At 34.2% G+C, this 22,987-nt stretch overlaps 1 protein-coding gene across 1 annotated transcript in view; it reads left to right on the plus strand.

Moving 5' to 3' along the window:
* Delta (neurogenic locus protein delta) overlaps window positions 1-17,762 on the plus strand; it is a 31,238-nt gene extending 13,476 nt beyond the window's left edge. Inside the window, exons 3-8 of the mRNA XM_014432945.3 lie at window positions 2,990-3,050; window positions 8,197-8,442; window positions 11,848-11,908; window positions 14,455-14,764; window positions 14,853-15,877; window positions 16,819-17,762. Of these exons, the coding sequence (XP_014288431.1) occupies window positions 2,990-3,050; window positions 8,197-8,442; window positions 11,848-11,908; window positions 14,455-14,764; window positions 14,853-15,877; window positions 16,819-16,918 (1,803 nt within the window). The 3' untranslated portion in view covers window positions 16,919-17,762. The remainder of the gene's footprint in view (window positions 1-2,989; window positions 3,051-8,196; window positions 8,443-11,847; window positions 11,909-14,454; window positions 14,765-14,852; window positions 15,878-16,818) is intronic.
* The last annotated feature ends 5,225 nt before the right edge of the window (window positions 17,763-22,987 follow it).

The following is a 22,987-nucleotide window of genomic DNA, read 5'->3' on the forward strand; positions in this document are numbered from 1 at the left end:
TTATATTTGTTTTTTATTATTTTAGTATTTCATATAATGAAGTAATTTTTTTGAAATAAATAAATTTTTTAAAATTAAAAATAGTAGAATATGGGGCAACAAGCATTAAGGCTGTTTATATTCTTTCATGCCATATATACAAATTAAAGGAGAAAAAATAAAAATAAAATAAATACTCTACAAATAAAACTAATAATAAAAATAACTATTTACAGGTTTAATGAATAATATACCAATATTACTGGCAAATTATTTTTATATATTTTTTTAACAGTATAATAATGATAACAATCATTATAAGTATGCAGTTGTTAATTTTATTGTAAAGAAAATACAAAATGTTTATCAAATATAATTTTAGGGTATATTATTAATGTCATTGAGGTTTTTAAAACACAAAGCTTGTTAGGGCTTCAAAATATTTATCTATTAATAAACCTTTTATTTCTGTAACAGTAGGTGTGGCATTTGAAATATGAAGTCTTCCTCTCTATAGAGCTCTTTGGGTGGCCTCAAAAGACTATTAAAACAGACTTCTGAAACCGGAGCTAGTTCATTTGGACTATGAGAATGAGCGTGTTTTTTACAAATATTTATTTGTGAAATACACGCTCATTTTAACCAGTAGAATTTAAAAGCCCTATTGTTTATTTTTGTGTATTATCACACTTTTTTCTCGGTTTTTGGAAAAAGTTGTTACAACTACAAAACAAAAGACATGCACGAAATATCTAATTTCAAACGGTCCCTACTCTCAGGTCAACTCTTAGGTTCCGTTGAAAATCGTTAAGAAAAGTCACAGGAACTGACTTGTCGAAAAATAAAGAAGACAAAAGAAGGTGACATTTGTTATTTATTGCAGTGACGACAGTAGTAACAGACACGGTGGTCATTTTATGACAAGTCGGTTGGGGAGACGTCCTAATATGACCAGTAGCTTCAGGTAGGCATTCGATTTCTTACGGTTGTAAACCCATAGTTTTCCATTGCGGGCTACTGACGTTTATGGTACCTTTCCTATTCAGTACTTATCATTCGGTACGCTCCCTGAATTCAGGCGGAATGCACTTAGCACTGACTGAAGAAAAAGAGACTTTCTCTGACTTACTCCAATGGGCTTATCATACAAGTTCCCATGATGATGAACTTACAATGCAGCCATATAAGATGAAGGAGGAAAACTCTTGTAAGAGGGGAGACAATATGATCTGCATAGAGGATGATAAAGAGGACTCCCCACAAGAGGATGGTAGCGGACACAATGGACCCCGGCTCTAATCCGTTTTCAACGCACTTTTACTTTCTGTGATCGACCGGAGTTCTCCTTGTCGTCCGGGGGCAAAGCCCTTCTATGTCTGAAAGCAAACTCATCCTTCACTTTCTGCATATAAAATCTTCTTTATATACATTCGTTTTATGTATGCATAGGAGTAAATATGATTCATACAGCTTCCTTAGATATTTTTGTATACCAAAACGTTTATTCTTGTAATTTACTGTTCATTTTTTTTCCGGAGCAACAAAGACGTTTTGGGAACGAGAAAAGTGTACCTGGTGAAATTCTTGGTAGATAATTACATACCTGTGGAGGCGCAGGGGCAAAAGGTCGGATCTGTAACAATTAAAAGGCCCAGTTTCCCTGAGCGGCTGCCCAAGACGTCAGTGCGAACATAACATTACCTGTCACTGGCCCTAAACTATTGTAACTTGTAATCATAGGCCCTAGGTGCCGATTATCCGCTCCATACCAAAACATTCTCCTACAATTATTTTTAACAATTAACAGTTTTCGCGTGTAATTGGTTGGAATGTTTTTTTTCTTTTAGAATTGTTGGATTCCCCTTAAATTTATAGTTTCCAAAAGACAACTTCGATTTCTCTCACAAAAAAAAAAAAAAAAAATTGAATCATAGTATTGAGAAATTTTTCATGGATCCCTAGTAATTTTTTCGTGGAAAGGTAAAACAATCAACCTTTGCATCATGATACAGATGATGATAACTTGATTACAGCTTGTATTTGCCAGTGATCAGAACCTTACTTAGTTACCACAGCCAGATCCTATCTAACCACGACACCTGAGTAATTCGGCACAGTTGTTCCTTCGGATATTGGCCAATACGGGAGGATCCCATTCGAAAGGAAGTACTGGTACGATATCATGGCGGTCGACATCAAAGGTCATCATCGGTCACGCTCCTGAGACGATCAGAGGTTACGAAAGAAGAACGGTTTTGATTGGCTCACGGGAGTCATGATTAATTGGCACACGATCCCATGATGGCCAATCGGAATCATTCTACTTCCGAAATTGGCAGGGCGCACTTGGCAACCGCTCAGCTCTTGAGGCTGCCCAAGTTACCTCATTCGGCTGTGGGTGGACGAAATGGAAGTCATATTTTGAAATGTGACCAAGGTCATGGGGTGACCGAGCTCTTTCAATGTTAGACTGTTGAGCTGTATCTCATTGAATTAAACACGTAATTATTAATTCATTTACTTGCTAATCCCACTTGGTTACTGGAACGTATGCAAATTATTAGAATATTTTAAAACCTTCTGTTTTGTTTTTGTATTTTTATTACTCATTTTATAACCAAACAGAGGCACACACAGTTTATAAGAACACTTTATTAATTATTATTTCAAAACAGTGACCTTGGTTACTTTCTCATTATGGAGGGTTATTAAGAGTCTCTAAAAATATAATCATGGGATTAAAATTATCACTTGCCTGCCAGACAAGACACAGCATTCTATTGCTATTATTGGAATGTTACGGCGAGAAGGAGGGTACATGTGTGGACCGACAGTCGCCAGGAGCAGACTCACTAGTTATTCGCAGCTCATTCTAGATATTGTATCAGGCCTACTCTAGTTTTTCGAGATAGTCTTGTAGATAAACTTTATTATATCAATAGAATAAATAATTTTTAAATTGATATTTGTATTAAAACAATGTATTATATGTTTTTGTTTTTTATTTCAGGGCACGTTTTCCTTAATCGTCGAGGCCTGGCACGACAATAATTCATCATCGACTCTTTCCGGTAAGTCACGACTTTTTTATTACTACTATTATTATTATTATTTTTTGTTTGTTTGATACAATCATATCTAATGATAATAACTGGAATATTCAGGTTTAATTATAATTACGCTTTTATCATTCATAAATTTGAAGATGCACAAATCATTAATAAACATATTGCATATTTATGTAAATTATAGTGCACTTTAATAAAAAATAAGTAAATATCCCACGTAGGTTATAAGGTCATTCATATTCTTCATGTTATACCGTGGACCTTATTACTGATTTGTCTCTCCGTTGTTGGTAAATACGGTTTAAGAATAACTTAGCAGATAAGATCTCTTCTTCGCCGAGAGGCCAGCCATCTTGTCCCGAGTACCTTTCCCACTATCCCCTCTTTTTATTTAGGCTCTCGGTTAGGGAAGACGATTTGCATAGAGGTTATTGTTATCCAGTCCACGGGATGAACCGGCTTTGAATAGGGAATCAGAGGGAGTCGAGAGGGGTTTTATTAGTTTTAAGTTGTTTTTTCGTGTGGGCACAGCAGCGGCTAATTGGTCCGTCACGATGGCGTGCTCTTCGCCGAGGAATACAAAGTGACTCGGGAGATGTCTATCCCTCCTTTAGTATTCCGTCTGGGGGCGGTCACCCTCAACTTCTTTTACAACACAACCTTCTTGGGCTCAATGCGAATGAAAATAAGTTAAACTTTTTATAATATGATATCTTTATTCCTCTGAAACCCCTTCCGATCCTCCTGGAGAGGAACTAGAAATAAATTATAAGGAAATTAATGTATATATGGTTATAAAATAAACCTATAGTTTCCCCTTTCCATTTCTATAAGTGATTTTATATTTAAAAAAATTATTGATTTAATTATTTATATTGAAAAAAACCTAAAAGTATTTTATTTATTTATTCGAATCCTTGTTACGCCAATAAAAGTTATGAATTCCCTACATTTCTCTTTTGTAACAGTAGAATAGACTGAGGAATTAAATTTCATTTTCCTGTAATGTCGCAAGGTAAGCAATAAGACTGTCCTTGGTGAAAAATATCTACTAAAAAAAAAACAGCCCCACAGCTCGTTAGGAAGACTCCAGCTTTGTGCGCTATTAATAATTTAACAGTTTCTAGTTACAAGCTTGGTCGATGGGGTAACGGGCGACTTTGGATTCGCGGCGTGGCCTGAGTGCGTGCGCCAATGCTTGGAATCCTATCCACTGATCCCAGAGTGACTGTCCTTCCGTTTGTCTTTCAGATCGTTTCTTTCTCATGTGAGAGAAATGTTTTGATGTAATCATTTTTTAAATAAATCAGTCTAAATTATAAAAATATATATAGGGTAAGAATAATGCACTTTTAATAATAGCTTTCTTGTTTCAAGTTTGGTCATTTCTTTTAACCGTACACACAAAAAAAAAAATTAAAAGTCACGAATAGAATAATATAATATTATATCATATCATAATATAAATATATTATAATTTAAAATTATTAATTCGATTTGATGCTAAAATTTTCTCTCTTAACTGCTAATATTATTTTAGTAGGAATTAAATTAGTTTTCTTTACACCCTGTGAATATATTTTTTCTTAAGCTTATTTGTTGCTTGTCTGACAATGTTTTTATAATTCATCTGTTTATTAAATTCTGAATATTTATGACGAATGTTCCTCGGTATCTGTTGCTCTGGATTCGGGAAAGCTGCCCTATCCCTTGAGAGTGCACCGAAAGGAAGGAAGGGCGGTGCAAACAAAACCGTAGGGCTCCCTGTTGACATTAACCCTGTGGGAACTCTCCTTCGGTTATCTGCCTCCGCCCTTGTCCCATGGATCGGGTGTCCAGGAAGGAAGTCCCAACAGAGTTCACGCTTCGCCTCCGCTTCCTCATACACATGGTCCAATATCTCTTATCCCTTTAAATTGCCCTTGCACTACCTGGTGCGTCCTGGCAAAAACCTTTTCATTCATAAATACTCTCCCCATTCATTCCGCTAATAGAATCCTTAATAGGGTCCTTGCAGCCTTCATTCTTTTCAATTTTTAATGTTAAGAGCCTTTGTGGTTTATTTAGTAGATTTTTATCCTGGGATTTAAATTATAAATATTTGCTCTTTCGATGTGTGATCTAAAATAAATGAATGAATATATTTAAAATAAATTGATATTGTAAAGGGGGACTGCTGAGTAACGCTTTCTCTATCTAACTCTTTTGTTTTTTTTCTTTCATATCCATCCTGGAAGGGAAAGGAAGAGTTGTGCTTTATGTCCCTTGGTCTGTTTGACGGCTCACGTACAGCATTATCGATTAGTTAGGGTTATAGCTCGGCACGGAATAGACTTTTTCAAATCGGACCTAATCGAGTCGGGAATCGTATCCAATTGAACGGGGGGAAGAGGGAGGGAGGAGGTAGGCGTTAAAATCGGTAGCCGGAGCCCCGGCTTGCGTTCCATTAGATTTGTCGAACGCCTTGGCGATATTCGGCTGTCCATCTTTATGGTGCCGTTGGACACGAGCCACGCTTTTCGTCTACTAGTAATAATAGATACAGAATCTGTGCCACCTCCGCAGGAGATTTATGTTTAGGTCATCGCGGTTATGGCTCCGTTTTTGTTCAAGCCTTAATTCTTTAAAAAAATAAAAAAATAAATAATAATAAAATGATATCTTAATTTATTTGAACATCTGCTCAAGATGGATTTCTTCCATCAAGATTTAGTGATACTCTGAAGTAATGCGAAGTTTGAGGGTTTAGGGCAGGTCGCGGATGAGTTTTTGCCGTCTCGGATGACAAGAAGAGATGGATGGTAGAGACAAAGAGAAGGGATTACCTGTGGGACAGGTGGAGGGGGTCCCTGTGGGAAACTATCCTAGGTCTATATTAATAGCCTCTTTGTGGATAGCAACGGGCCAGTTACCGAACGAGTGCCTCAAGGGTATAATCTTCCTAACTTAATGTCTGCTACTGCACACCCTTTTTTTTTTTATAGGAAATATAAATATATCTTTTAAATTTTGCCAGAATGCTTAAAAACTAAAAGTTAATACTAAAAGTAACTATTAAGGCAAAGAGGGATAAGCCCTAGCGTCCAACGTTTCTTCCATTTTTAAGTGATTTCACCATAATTTTTTTTTAAATAAGCAATAAATTATAGTTATGAGAACAAGAGTAAAAAAATAATTAAAAAAGTATTATCTGGATAAAATATTGTATTAATACTTATCCGTAATCTGCTGACTGTAAAGAATTGACTTATTGAAACAACGGGTCTAGGTAATATAACTCCTTAAAACCTCTGCTCCTTTCTTTTTTAATTAACACCTTATCAGACTCTAAAACCAGAAAGGAAAAAAATGCTTTTTTTTCTTCGAGTGCCGGCTGTCAGTCCAGGAAAGGGTCCAATGTCTCATTCGATCCTGCCAGGGATAGGGAAGGACATCGTTTGATTTATCACCTTTTCGGTCCCACTAATATGTTATACGATATCCCATCATCTATCTGATCTTCCCTCTGTAAAAAATATATAAAAAACATTTTAAATAAGAGAAGAAAAAAAAAACAAACAAGAAAAAGCAGAGTTAAAAAAGATTCTGCATGGTGAAGCCCTTGGGAGTTTTTAATGCCTCTCTTTTTTACGACTTCGCAGTATTTTTTTTTCTTGTGTGATCTTATATGCTTTTAATTATTTATCTGTAATGTATGGCTATAATTTTATTCGGTATATACAAAACGTTCGATGCAACTTTTCTTATTATTATTTTTTTTTTTTTTATGAATTAAATCGTAAACCTCTATTATTTCGAGTCACGCGTACCTCGGGAAACTGACAAGGCTTTTTACAATCTACTTAATAAATGCGGTGGGTAGTTCACATCGGTGCGTTGTGTGGCTATGTCGAAAGGTATGCGGCGAAGCTAGGTCTTATCAGCCAGTTCCCACGAACCTCCGCTTCGAAGATCTACAATAAAAAGCTTTCCTCCCGACCCTTCTATCCTTTTAAAAGCTGGCTTAATTTTTATTAATATTTAGATATAGCGTGTTAATTATATTGAAATGTCACATCTTCACAGTTAGAAATTTTAATCTTTTTATTTTAATTAAAATATCAAAAAATCCCATTATTATTTCTTAAATAATCAGTTTAGCTGGTACAATATAAACGAAATAAATAAAAACTATACTATGAAAATAAAATGAAATTATGAATAATTAACAAGGGTCTAAACTATGATAAATGAGTCATTCAGCAGGTGTGTATTCCTAATTCAAGGATCGAGAAAACACGAGTACATACCCCGGCCACATATGGTTAATTATTTTCTGATTAACATAAATGTACATCCATTTGTCTATCTGATCTTCTAGGACTCACCCCTTATCGTTCCCTGTGCCCCTTTGTTATTCGTGTATAAATTTAATATACACAACGATAACAGGATGATGACAAATGTCCACCAGCCCTGTTTCGCCACCTGGCCATGCCCCGTCTGAATGAATAGTAATTAGTGTTGAAAGGCGTAATTTTGGATGGTTATCATTCTGTGCAATGAATTACATTAATCAATTAGTTCTTGATCTATTTTATTATTTATTTTTGGTTATTCAGGTTAGTTACATATATATTAATAAATATATAATTCTCTGCAAGCTCAATTTTCTTAATAAAATTGGAACGTCCGGATAGTTATAGATTGCCTTTTTTTTTTCTTTTTATCTATTGCTAATAAAGCGTAATAAAACGAATGACTGTAATCACTCGACACAGGTCGTTATAAATGATTCGTTGCGAAAGAGGAAATAACAGTTGTTAATGTTAGTTATCTTTATTATATTTCTGTGGGCCGTCATTATCTGCCCTAGTACCTGTAGGTTTTGGTACCTGCTGTGTAAAATATGGGCTGAGGGATGGCAGAGCAAGTGCTGCTTAATTTTGCGAGTTTCTAAGTAGTGGTTTGCTACTTTATAACTTTTTCTATTCTTTAAATTTCAAGATAATAATTTTTATATTCTACCTTTTTTTTTATCATATAAAAATTTATTCAAATAGACAATAGAGATCTTCATACCTTATCCAGTTAAAAGAGCCACTTATTGTAAATGAGTTGAATTTTCTTATAAAATTATTATTTATAATTTTATTTTTTATTTTTGCAGCGAGTAAGCGGTTGATCTCGAGGCTGACGACGCAGAGGTTTCTGGAAGTGGGGCCCGAATGGAGCCCCGGGGGCACAGAGGGCCCTGTCACTTACGAATACAGGGTCACCTGTGAGCCCCATTATTACGGGCCCGGGTGCGCCACTGTCTGCAGGCCTAGGAACGACAACTTCGGACACTACACATGCTCAGACTCCGGGCAGAGGATATGCACTGAAGGTTGGACCGGCGACTACTGCTCACAACGTAAGTTTTATATTCTTTTTAAAATTCCATCTTATTTATAAGTGATTTCACGCGAAAATAGTTGAATATTTCGCATTTTAATGTCTCCCTCTCATGTCTGTCAAAATTTGTCCAGAGTCGCTTCCATGAATTAATTATAAATGATTCAAATATAAAATTCTTTTTTATTTTTCCACATATATTTAAATCAAAATTTTATTCACGACATGCTCTATGATGTACTACAACATAAATATAAAATTTTCGATTAGTAGATTTTCCTATGTATGAAAAGCCCTCCCCCTCCCCAACCATCAAGCCCATCGCGCCGAAGACGGAGTTTCTCACAGGAAGCGGGTCACGAGGACGCAACTTGAATAATTAATTTATATTACTTATATACATTCTCCCATTTTCTTTCTTCTAATGGTTGGCCCTCATGGGAATCTCTTATCAAAAGTTAACGCTGTACTGTTAACTTCGTAAGGGTTCTCTTCGAAAAAATAGAGCACATCCTTCATCATGGTAATTAATTGTTTAATTTTTTTTCTTTCACGTGGAATAAAATGATATTACTAAAGAGTAACGGGATGGTAATGAGACTTTTTAAAAAAAATACAATTGTTTTTATTTTGTATATAAATTGTAATTTACCCGTTATTTTCACACCGATCATGGGAACGTAATTATAGGTTTTTTTTAATTCTTGATTTGTAACGGGAAGGTTATGTGCTTGAATTAAGCAGATTATTTTTTTATAGACCGTTGCATGAATCCTCTTATGTTTTTATTTAAATGAACATATCCAAACTTAATATACCAGATACAAGAGAATACTAAAAGTTTGGTTTGTTTAGAATTATTTAAATCTAAAACCAATAATAAATAAAATTGATATAATAAAGCACTAAAACAACACCACTAATTTAGAAATATTTATTAGAAAAATTACTATCTTTAAATATATGAACCAACTGTTAAGCGTTTACAGTGTGATAATAAAAAAGAAACAGTTGCTTAACAGATTAAAATCTATAATTAAAATTTTGTAAAATAATTGTTACTGTAAGCTGCATTTTTTCAAAACCACTAATATAGAGGTTATAATTATTTATAAAAATAATTGAAATAACTTTATTAATGAAAATAAAATGCAAAACAACAGTTATAATCGTTAACCCTTTTGTTTGTGACATAAAGAATGCAAGTCAGGTAATTCGTTGATATTTTAAAATAGTTCTAATAATCTGTATAAATTAAAGATTTAATAATTTAAAAAAAATAAAGATAAATAAGAATGCTAATTTATATAACGTTATTACTATCTTAGTATATAAAAAAAAATAACAAATTGATATTGTTTAAACATTTTATATTTTTATTGAACATTTCTAAAAGTTTAACAACGTGAATACTGACTGCTAGTAGATGATTTTTAATGACTTTTTAATTTTCTCCTGGTTACAATAAAAAGTGAAAAGAATTAATATATTTCTTTTTTAGAAGGATTTTTCCCCATTCGGCATTCGGTAGTCAAAGCTGAATCAAAGTAATAAATATCGGTCGTTTAACTTTTTATTGTGGGCCCATAAGCGAGAAAGGTCATAAAAAGGCACTCTTCAGTTTTTTTTCTCCTTCATCACACGAGTTACTGTTTTACATATCGGGAAGGTCATTATTGAATTTGAATTGGCAGGCTTCTTCTAATTACGTTGTAATTAAACGTGGATACTGACTGACAACTGCGCAGCCTTTACAAAAACTCCACCTGCCGATAAGGAAAGGGTAAAGTATCGGGGCTAAGGTAAACAGACTGGGTTTGTGAGAAGGTAAGAGGAGGCTGTTGGCCGACTCCCAGCTGACTCCTTTCCCACGCCCCCTCCACAAGCTTGGCTACCAAGCCTCTCTCATTCACCTCTAGCTTACTAATGAAACTAGTTCAGGCGGCCGGCTCTGACGTCATCGTCCTCTGTATATTCGCGGGTAGAAAGTCATATCCATATCGTCTGTATGTTGAAGGTTATCCTTCAAGCTTTACCCAACTTTAAATCCCCCCCCCCTCCACCATAGTTTTCCGCTGTCCACTAAAACCAACGCAAAAACTGACCAATTAAAATGTTTTGGTCATTCGAATTTAATGAACAAGTTTAGGCCTTCGATGGAAAAGTGATTCGGAAGGCAGTGAAAGCGGGCGTAAATTTGTGTAGGGGCGTTGCACCAGATCCATCCACGAAGGAGGTCAACCAGGCCTGCTTGGCGTGAGAAGAGAGCTATAATGCCGATAGACGTCTACTGGCTCCCATTAAACAACCCTATAGCAATAAATAGGTGCTTACCACTACCCGTTCTCCCATTATAAACCCATAAATTTACGTCCTCCTTGATACCTCTAAATTCATCGTTTAAGACCTTACAAATTTGAATAAGTTTATAATCATCGCAAATGTCTCTTGGAATTAGAAAATATCATTAGCATTATAATCAAATTTTTAACGATGTGTATATTATACTAAATACTCAATTTGATTCCGGAATGATAATTTTCCCGAAAAATAATTAGTATGACTCAATTTGTTTTTAACTAAGGATTTCTATTTTGGGTGCTAAAATAATATATTAAATTCTCCCACTTAAGTTTTTCATTCATTCTATCAATTTTGATGTTTACATGTATCTAGTATAATAATTTTTAATAGGTTTGTCAAATGATAATTTTTATCCAAACTATGGAAATGCCATTGAAAAAATGAGCGCAAATTGTTGTCACTATTTTTAGCTTCCGAAAAAAAGTTATATTGTTACATAGGCGTTTTTCTTTGTAACCTGCAAGCGCAAAAAAAAAAAAACGTCGGCCGATTTAGGAAGAATTCCTTAATCAATAATTAATGATCAGTAAGCTGCTAATCTCCAAGAAAATTTGTCTTGGAATACGTCTCCTATATTATCTAGCGTTGCTATTTGTTATTCAAAAATCATGTTGAAGAACTATACTAACCTCATGTACATATTAGCAAAATTTCTTGATTTCAAGAAACGTTCTTAAGCACAGTACTATTACCTGTTTATATTATTCCAAACTTCTATTCACTCTTTAATTCTTATTTTATATTAAAAAACCAATTCGGCAACGTTTCGATTCCGTTTAACGCTTTATTCAATTCTATAGCTTAAATTAATTGACATAATCTAATGCGGGAGGAGAGACACGGAGTAGAAGGAGAGGGGACGGGATAGCTGGGATGTTGCCTCTTATATGCCAACGGTTGCGAGCACCGTCTTAGGATAAGAAGTCCTTTAAATCTCTTTACATTCATTCAAAGTACTATTATATATGTATATATATATATATTTTTAATGAATTTAAATTTATGATTAATTCATTAATTAATATATTCAGATTTTTATAAATATTTTTTTCTTTTACAGCTAAGTGCCTGCCTGGTTGTGATTCCGCTCATGGACATTGCAATAACCCCAACGAATGCCTGTGAGTATTATGGTTATGTTTACTTATTTAACTTGTCTAATTAAGTTTAAAGATTTCAAATCTATCAAAGTTTTTATCTTTGATCGTTATATTTATGAGTTAGACAAGAAGGTAGTGAAGTAAGTAGCAAGATAAAGCGTAAAGATAAAGTCCATTGAACAAGAGATGGTGGGATGAAAAAGACAATGCGAACCAGTGGCAGTTCCCAGCCACATTAGAAGTGGCTACTGTCGCCTTTGATTAGAGTTGCTGGTAGTTAATTGAGAAGGGGCAAGCTTTCTACTTGCCATGAATTTCTTCTTTCCCGAATCTCTCTGCCATAACCACATTAAGTGTAAATAGTATTTTCTTAATTGGGAGATATCTAATTTATCAAGTGTATCCATTCTTTTTTTTCGATTATCTCCTGACAAAGTTATATCGTTATTGTGAAATAAACTGTTCGTGATTTACCTTTCTTTTCAGATAGATGTAATTTAAGAAGGTTAGGGCCGAATAAGAAGAATCAGAAGTCACTCTTTCCCTGCTGAGTCAGCTATCCGTGAAACACCTCATCTTTCTTTATATTATTTCACAGAATGGGGTGAAATGACTTAAGATTTTTCTTTTCTGTTTGTTTCGCTTTATTTAAATCCGATTTTCATTGATGAGTCTTAATGCGTAGGTGTATCCTCTTATTATTCATTTTGTGGTATAATTTATACACGGTTAATTGAGAAAAGCGGGAATGTCATATACCGAAGGATGCAATGGCATGCAGCCAAAGATGAGTTCGTATATAGGAATCTAATAGAGGATTGGTCAGGAGTGCTCCGACTGGTCGGAGTGTAGGTGAGGCAGTCGTGAGAACAGGCTAACCTCCGTTCCCCACTCCTTCCCTCTGCCGTGGGACAACCAGCTCAATCAATCACCTCTCTCCCTCTCTCTTCTGCGCAGGAGGCCTCACTCTCTCTCTCTCTCCTCTTGCTAGCAGCCTCCTGCATCTTCTTCGTTCTTCTATCTCTCTCTTCTCCTCGATCGTTCTTTCTGATTCCCGTCGCTGTGAGAAGCTTCCTTGTAAAATCCAATTTCTAACCATCATCTCCCTGCTTTTCCCTCTTAACCCACCATTAAAGTTACTGAAAGTGACTTTAATGAGCGATATAAAGTATTCGTCTTCCTTTCACAAAGCTTTGGGCCTTTTTTTATTTTTATATTATCCTAACAATTTAAGGCTAACGAAATAAAAGTTTAATTCATAATACTTCCCTAGCTTTAAGAACTTTTAACCATTACTTTTCATTTAAAACTATTTGAAGCATTGATTTAAAAAAAAAAAAATGTCTTTTACTTACAAAGTTACTCAAGGTCCTAAAAATAAATGAATAAATAAAATAGTTAATTTAATTTCTTCAAAATGAATATATATTTTTTAAATCAGTTAGATTCGAGAAGATGCGTCGTAATGGAGAAGCGGCTGAATCCTCGAGTCCTTGCATGGCCCTAACAAGCCTGCGATTTCCTTGTTCATGAGTCCATATCGTAGCCTCATTAAGTGAATTACACGTAACGTAATTCCTCTCCATGGTTGTACAGTCTGGTCAAGGGAAAGGAGTGCAATCCTTCCTCACTCTTGTTGCGAACTATTTTATCCTGCGCTTTTCCCCCCGAAGTTCGCGGCTTCGTTTCAATCTATATAGGCCGGGGACGATTCTTCTCTTTATATCTGAAGTAGGTTTGAGTTATTACTCCTCTATCGCATGTAACCATTGAATCATAAAGGCTTTTTAAAATATTCCATCGTTTTGCGTTCGACATTTCTTAGAAGAGTATTCCTAATATTTTGTTTATGTAGGAGACATAACTTTAGGAAACATTTTTTTAATTCTCGGTTATTTTTATTTACATTTTTAATACTTTACCTCGAATACATGACAGTCCAATCTTGAAATGCTTAATCAATAGGATAGCGAGGGAGGGTGGTACAGGTAGAGATGTCGGTCGGTAGCTTTAGTGACAATGACGAAACACCATTACTCCTGTTGAAGGACATAAAGGGTTTCTAGGACTCATCCTCTTTTTCTTTTTCCATTCGGTCTTTTTTACACAGCGACGATCCCTCCGGCCTGCGACCTCCCTCTCCCCGCATTGTGCTCAGCTCTGATTAGCTGTATTACACTCTTTGTGCCGCCCCGAACGGACAAAGAAAGCATTGTGATTGTATAGACAATTCCAGCGGACTCGGCCACCATCGGCCAGGGACGGTTCCAGTGCCATATAATTATAAAGTCACTCTATTGTCCCACACTAATGCCCTCCTCGACGCCATTCCGTCTCCAGAGAGCCTGATTCAAGAAACAGGCTACTTAAAATATCTCACTACAATTCATTATGATTCCCTTTGTCCTGGAACAACCTTTATCTCTTATTCACTAAGTGACTTTCATTAATCTTTACCATCTTGCTACTGATAGCTTATTATTTTCATTTTTTCTCGTTAGTGTTACATTTATTTCTGGTACCTCATATATAATTGTTTATAATAGTTTTTTTTTTTTTTTTTCTAGATGTCAAAGTGGATGGAAAGGTAAGCTATGCTCAGAATGTGAGCGTTACCCTGGATGTCTTCATGGCTCATGTAAGAAACCCTGGGAGTGCCTTTGCGATGAAGGTTGGGGTGGACTTTTCTGTAATCAGGATTTGAATTACTGTACAAACCACAAACCTTGCAAGAACAACGGTACTTGTTTCAATACTGGACAAGGCTCATATACCTGTTCGTGTCCTCCTGGCTTTGCGGGATCTGATTGTGAAGAACATTCGTCAACGCCTATAGGATGTCGTCCAGGAGTGTGCCAAAATGGAGCAACTTGCATTGTAAGTATCTTTCTCGATATTTTCTGTGGTATATTTAATATATTATGATGCTGAATATATCTGACGCATTTTTTTTGTTTTTTTAAAGGAGGAAGGAAAAGGCAACTTTAAATGTGAATGTGCTGCCGGATGGAAAGGTGAGCGTTGCGAGAAGAGTAGCCTGTCATGCGGAGATCTCCCTTGTCAGAACGGTGGAACATGCCAAGATACAGCTACAGGATTCTTATGTTTGTGCCATCCGGGGTATGGGAGCAGGGATTGCAGTGTCGAGCTTTGCCCCGGTGGACAATGTATCTGCCCTATTGGTTTTACTGGACGTAATTGTGACATAAATATCGATGACTGCCTTTCGTCACCCTGTGCCAACGGTGCGACCTGCATCGATGGAACCAACTCTTTCAAGTGTCAGTGTGTACCGGGTTTCGTCGGCCCTCTCTGCCAAGAGCCCGTGGACTACTGTTTAGCTAAGCCTTGTGCCAATGGTGCCACCTGTGCCAATCTGATCAACGACTACAAGTGTACATGCAAACCAGGTTTCACCGGTAAAGACTGTTCTACGGACATCGATGAATGCAGCAGCAATCCTTGCCAAAATGGAGGAACATGCTCTGACAGAGTAAATGGTTTCCTGTGCACCTGTCCTCCTGAGTTTAGTGGCTCTGTTTGTGCGGATGGTAGTGCTATTGGTAACATCTCACGTCAAGTGCTTACTAGGACAGCAACACAACCAACTGGGCTTTCGGCGGAACACATCCTCGTCATTGCAACACTGTCGGTCGCAGTTCCTCTAGCAGTACTAGTCGCAGCTGTTGTAGTCTTCTGTCTCAAGCAAAGGAGAGCTATTGAAAGGCGGAAAGCTGACGAAGAAGCACGGCGGCAAAACGAGGTGAACACAGTTTCCAGTGTCTCCAAGCGGCCTGATGCTCACATGATCAAGAATACCTGGTCTGGGAAGAGTGAACCGGAGGAGACCAACTGGGACCCTGTCTACACTCTTCAGAGGAGTCGGAGCCAGAAGCAGCTCAACACAGAGTTGGTGAGGCACGGGGAACCTGCCAAAAGGCTGTCTCTCCTATCGCTAGACTCTGCACCTCCCATTCACTCGAATCAGAGGTAAATATCTCAATATATTTTAATTTAATAATTTATTATATAGTCTTCGAGTTATATCGTTGAGAAAAAAAAGTCTTGGTGATTATACAACTTTTACTATATAGATTGAAGCTAAATCCATATTAACAAATATCTCGAACTTACGGCCCCGATGAGTGTGGGAGATGGCTTACAGAGAAAGTGCCAAATCGGTCTTTTACGCTGGTGTGACTCCATTACCATACGAACCGCATGGCATTTAGGGCGGGATTGTCATGTGAAAGTAGGGCCGGAGCACTCCATCGTCCTTCTCTCTTCCCATCCCACTAACACCAGCCATTCCATTTTGTATGGTCCTAGTGGGCACCTCATTTTATGTCTATTGAAGGTATGAGATAAAAGAAACATAAAATCTATTTGTTGTATTTTATAAAATGGAAAAAATAAATAACACGCTTTAATTCGGAATTATCATAACAAATCATATTTTTAATTCTCAAATTACCATTAAATTCCGTTTATATCTATAAAAGCGATCTGATAGAAAAAGGTTCTGTTTGGTATTGAATAGTAATGAAGTTATCTTTAGTTACCCGTTGGACTATTAGACAGATGTTGAGCTAGTACAGAGATTGTTGCATTAACAGCAGACTTTTACAACCGGAGCCTAAGATAAACGGTTTTGCTGTTATATCCGGGCGGGAGATGATGGGTATCTGGAAGGGCTATCTCAGCATGTGGCAGCCACCTGTACCGGGCATCCAGCTCTATACACCTGTTCTTTGATAAACAACTTCTTGACCAGTCCTTTCAACGTTCCCATCCCACAGTTACTTTAAGACTTATAAATTTAAGAGCTGGTGGCAACTTATATAGCATATTTATATGTATATAATTTATTCATTAGAGTTATGTTATTTGTTGCATATTTAATTAATGTTTTTGTCTTTGTTTGTTTGCAGTATGTTGGGAGAAGGGAGCGGAAAGCCCGGACGAGGGATCGAGCGAAGATCGGAATACCTCAAGCCGGGGGTGTATCTGATATCACCGCCGCAGGCCTAGCCACAGACTGATTCTACCTTTATTATATATTGTAAATAATTTAATATTGTGATTTCGTCGAATACTAAGTCAATATGGACTAGGGAGTGCCCCACGACTGACTCCATCATGGGCCCTATTCGATTTTACTTAAAAAAGTATCTCTTTCCCTAATTTAATTTATATAGATATATAAAAATAATTATTATATATTTGATAAATGTGTATATTTTGTATGGTTGTAAGTGGGCCTCGAACGGCTCGGAATAGAGTTCCTCTATTGTTAAAGCTAAGTCAAAATAAATTTAAAACGTTGTTAAAAGGGAAAAACCGACAGAAAGAAAAGAGAGGACAATTTTTCTTTCCCTCGCTTTTTCCCTTTTTTTTTTTTTTAATGAATTGGATAGCGCTTTATTGCCCACTGGTCAGTTTGCTATTTTGGACAAACACTAACTGACCACTGGGACCTTTCCATCATTTCTTTATTCAGGACTATTTGTACTTAAATATGTTAATAATACTCAGTGTCATTTTCTTTTGACCTTTGACTAAATATTTGTGTGAAAGCATATATGTATATATTGTTTGTGAAATGAAATATGTACGTACATCTTCTAAATGGACTCAAACACTCATGTAGAGCTACTTATTTATATCGTTGATTACAAGTATAAATTGTGTATATTTAAATATTGTTAAATACATTTGTGTGCGCGGGTGTGTGTATATATGTATATGTTCCAAAATGATGTCATTTTTTGTATGATATGTATATTTATAGTGAGAAATGTTGTATTTTTTGTAAATATAAATTGTCCATAGTTGTTCACTTACTTTCATTTAATAAAATAATGTCGATATTTGACTATTTTCAATTACACTGCATATTTCCTTAAGACCCTATACCTTAATGTAATTATGGGAAAATATATATATGTATAAGAAATAGCAAAAGACAACATTTTACGAGAGTAAAATAAATTAAAGATAAATTCTGAGTATTTAAAAAAGAGTTGATTAATGAGTTTTATTAAAAAAAAAAAAATTGTGAGAATTCGATGATTATCAAAAGATCTACAGGTTAAAAACCAAACATAAGAAATTCAACTCATGGAAACGACTTTCTATACGCGTATCTATAAAGTGAATACACATTATAAATTCTTTTTAATTTTTTAGTGAATAACCATCGTTTAATTGTATACGTCAGTTGACCAGGTGACTTATGGTGGACCTATGAAATACGACATTCACGTAGGTTTTTTTCCCCGTTTTATAGTTTTCAAGTTGAAAAAAAATATTTCTGTCTTTATCTTGAACAGATTTTTTTTCTTTCATTTTTAAATTAATACCTCTTTTTTGAATAATCTATTATATTTCACTCAACGTCATTCCCTGAACGATCTTCTCAACTCACGTGTTCTCAATTAGTTCTTTGCGAGAGTTAAACCAGAGGTTGATTTCTGTTTGTTGTTCCTTGGTATGCCTCTTATCTATAGATTCTTTCTCAAGGGTTCCTTAATTTTAAAAAGAAATAAAAAAAACAACTAGTTGTTCTAAAATCATTTTGAAAGAACACGTCAGAAAATAGAATTATCCTACATGATGGTTTTGATGTTTATTTTTTGGCAAAAGCTGCTATATTCCTTCTTCGCTGTTAATTACAACTGACTATATTCTTAGTAGCTTGGATTCGTACGTATTTCGTGATAAGTGTTATATATATTTTCTCATTTCTTTTTCTTCGCATCGTAGAGCACATGGAATTATTTCAATTTCTAAATATTCTTTATTTGGATCATTGTAAGTAAAGTTAAAACTGGAAAATCCTAATTTTCGTTTTTTTCTCGTTCCGTTGATGGATGATGGATTGTTGCAAATAATATTATGAATGTTCTATAATTTTAATATATTATAATGTAATTAAATTTTATAAATTCTTTGCCACCTGGAGAGGGAAAATAAACCTTGTGTTTTTAATAATATTTCAAAACACATTTTGTAAAGTTAAAAAACAAACCTGGATAACATCGCGTGCAATGCATGCAGACTTCTTGGCTGATCTCATATTTCTACTCAATGGACTATTAACCATGTCATATTATATTATAGTTAAGATAATATAAATTCTGAACCAGGTAGAGCTCCAATACCATATATCTTTTAATTAAAAAATATAATATGAGACGTTGAGAGATAAAGTGATAAAAAGATAAAATGTGTCATTCTGCTCTCATTATAAACTCAATAGAACGTTCTTTTAAGTGCTATACTCCAAAACTCCATGAATATTCATTCTTGAAGGTTAGCTAATTATATATATTGATATTTTTGTTTTTAAGACTTGATCATTTTTAAGTTTTGAAAATCTCAGATTTAATATTGCCTCTTCCTGTGAGAACGACAATTACAATACATCGTATATAAACTGAGCCAATGTCATAAATAAAATGCGTAGAGATATTTCGCAATGTGTGAAACCTATAAATTCTATTTTGAAATTTTCGATGTAACCTCTTGGAACACATTCTCATGTATGCCCTTATGAAAAAAGTTCATTATATGTTTAGTTTATTTTTTATTGAATTTATTTACGTCTTGAAAAAAAGTAAATGGTTACAAATTCTAATCAATTTCATGTAAGTATGCAAGAGAGTTAAGTGCATGATTACACTGAGATCTGTAATGTACTTAGAGGCTTTGATTCTAGATACTGGGTCATTTTTGGGTGGAAAGAATATGACATAAACTATTTAAAAACCTAAAGAAAAACGGTAAGGCTAGTTCTAAGGCATATTTGAAATCTGTAGAGGCCAGGTAATGATATAATATTCATAAATTGTTAAAGAACTTATATTTTTAATTTTAAATTTGAATTAAACTTCCCAACCATCCAAATCCACTTGTTTCTAACCTGGCTTCTTTCTGAAAAGAAGATGGCCTCGGGGTCTTCTCCTCTAGAAATGTTATTGGAGTTCTGTCAATGGGTAGATTCTCCACATGTTTGTTTCTATGTTGTTCTACTATGTCACCTACAGCAAATTTACTTATTGTATATATTTTTATACAGTTGCAAATAACAGTAAGTAAATTATTAAAAAAAAACACTTTTGAACTGAATTGTACCATAATTTTGAAATTGTTCATAACAAACATATAAGACGAGGTCAATGAAGAAATAAAGAAATGCCAAAAAAGGTACTGATCTTTTTGATTAGATTTTTTAAAAGTAAAATATAAATAGAGTTATTAAAAATAAACAATATCGAACGATGCTTCCAAAGGTTTTAGGCGCCAAAAACAGCAAAGATTTTTCATGATTGGTGCGCAAACGGTGTCAAAAAAAGAGAGCATTCGTTCAGAATTCAATATTTCGTAAGAATTCATCCAGTCGAGGATTCTCAACTGCCATCGTATTGTGACGATATCCTTCAGGATTATGATTCTATAAATAAATGCCTCGACCGTGATAATGGATTCTTATAGGAAGCTTATTTATGAAAAAAATTTATGCTTTCAATATTCCGTACCGTGTCAAGAAAATTTAAAAGACGGTAAATAATCGTTGGTGGTATTTGGTTATTTATGCCTTTAGGATGATACAATTGTTTTAGTCTACCATCTTTAGTTTTGTCCATAATAGAATAAACAAATATATAAAATTATGAAAAAAAAATTAATTAATTCACGCCAGTTAAATAATACGCTCTACATAATTTATTACACTGAGTTGATTCCATTACAAAGAACAGTGGAAATGGTTAACAATGTTCTTTTAATATAATGCAAGAGCCACCATTAAGACTTCATGACCAGTCTTCATTATAATATTCATATGAAATGAAGGTAAATGTGAATATAAATGATATGAAATGATACGTCCTTCAGAAAAAAAACAAACTAGAATTTGTTATATCGCTTCCACATTTATGAAAAATATAAGAATTAATATTCATGGCAAACATTATTAGAATATTGAATTATTTAAAACTGACATCTTAGTTCAGAAAAAAAATTATCAGGTTATTTGAAAAAATAAAAAGGTCATATATCATATACTTTGATCCCATTAAACAGAATAAACCGAGTCCAAAGAAAGAAATGTGTTTGCGCTTGCGATATAGTTTTTTCATATCGTAAATGAGATTAAGATGTAAAAATATTAAAGCATTTTCATATTTCTTTCTTTTACAAAATTTAAGAAAAGCAGTAGAAGTTTAATCATGTTTCTATTTTTTTCTTATTAAAAATGCTTGTCTATACAAATTGATTATCTTTTATATTCATTTTTTTTTTTAGTTTTTTTTTTACTAAATTGTGTTCAAAAAGAATTATTATATTATTTTCGCACAACGTTTAGTAGAAAAAAAATACTACTTCCAATTATTTCCTGGTTTATTTATAATGCCTTGAACGAATTTCAAGCTAAAATCCAGACAGTATTTATAAAAGGAAAATCCTACGAAAAAATATCACAATTATGTGTCAAAATTTAATCACGATTTGATTGTGAGCCGTCATTAAAAAATAGGACTAAGAAACTACAAAATGTTTCTTACACCATGTGTGGTGTTAGCCCTAGCTATGCAAAGATAAGCGTCAAAGCGATTGCTGAGGGTAAGGCTTAGATATTCTAGGGGAACACCAGAAGACTAGAGCAGCCAAGAGGTTCCTAAAAGGCTCCTGCACAAAAAGAAGTAACACACTTCTAGATATGGACAAGAGTACCTTAAGATGGGTGACAGGACTATATACAGGACACTGTCAGCTGAACAAGCATCTCTATAAAATGAGTCTGACAGTCACCAATCTGCAAGTTTTGCAGAAAGGATGATGAGATTGCGTATCATTCGATTCTTCACCTGTGTACGAGATCGTATTTTAGATCCTTTGCGAGACGGTCGATCCGAGTTCGATATCCAGATTCGCAAAGGCATCAGGCCGCGGTACAATTTTACCTGGTTAAAAAAAAAGTAATACAAATTTTTTTTAACCAGGTAAAATTGTACCGCGGCCTGATGCCTTTGCGAATCTGGATATCGAACTCGGATCAACCGTCTCGTTGATCGCCACACAGTTGTGGGCAATAGTGATGAATGATCACATTTATACTAAAATAAAATAAAATTAGAATACAAATAAATAAATGAATGAAAAAAACTGTCTTAAATATATAAAAACAAAAGGATAAACAAAATGAACATAATCAAACTATGTGTATGAAAAAAAAAAATAATAAAATAATATAATCTCTAGTCACATTTACCGGAAAGAAGTTAACTATAAAACATTAAGGACGTTTATGGTTATAGCACAGATTAATAACATTAATTATGACATTTATAATCTTTACACTTTCATTGAGACTGGTTAATTTTGTTTAAATAAATAATTCAATTTTTATCCATTTTTGTCTCAACACATTTATTTTTCTTATAAGTTCGACGTTTCGGCCAATCCGGACATCCTCAGGGACATCTACCACAAAACAGCTTTTATTACATATATGATCTTAATAATTCAAATTACTTATCATTATTATTTATAATTTATCTTACCTTAATACAATTTTGAAACTAAAATTATTTAAAACTCAACTTCATGCAGGTATTAGGTATTCATGCATCAGATGTACCTATTCAGGTACAGGTCATAACAACAATTTCTATGAAACATTAAAACATTAGGTAAACATATTCTTTTGTTAATAAGTATATCCTACATTATGTCTAATTACCTAATTAGTCAACTTTTACATTAAAACCAAAATTAAAATTCATTTATCACATTCACTTGTTAAAACTTTATCACAACCTACTACACCTGCAAATGATATTGATAAACATAATGTTTTAACAAGTGACTGTAAAAAATAAATTTTAATTTTGGTCTTAATGTAAAAGTTGACTAATTAGATAATTAGACATAATATAGGATATACTTATTAACAAAAGAATATGTTTACCTAATGTTTTAATGTTTCATAGCAATTGTTGTTAAAAATCGGAAATTAAGGCAATAATGACCCCGAAGTCATCAACCACTTTAAAATCTATAAATAAATAAAAAAAAAATAATAAAATGTTTTAG

Source organism: Halyomorpha halys, unplaced genomic scaffold, assembly GCF_000696795.3.
Source record: "Halyomorpha halys isolate HHAL.00 unplaced genomic scaffold, Hhal_1.1 Scaffold1133.1, whole genome shotgun sequence".
NCBI classification, from domain to species: Eukaryota; Metazoa; Arthropoda; class Insecta; order Hemiptera; family Pentatomidae; genus Halyomorpha; species Halyomorpha halys.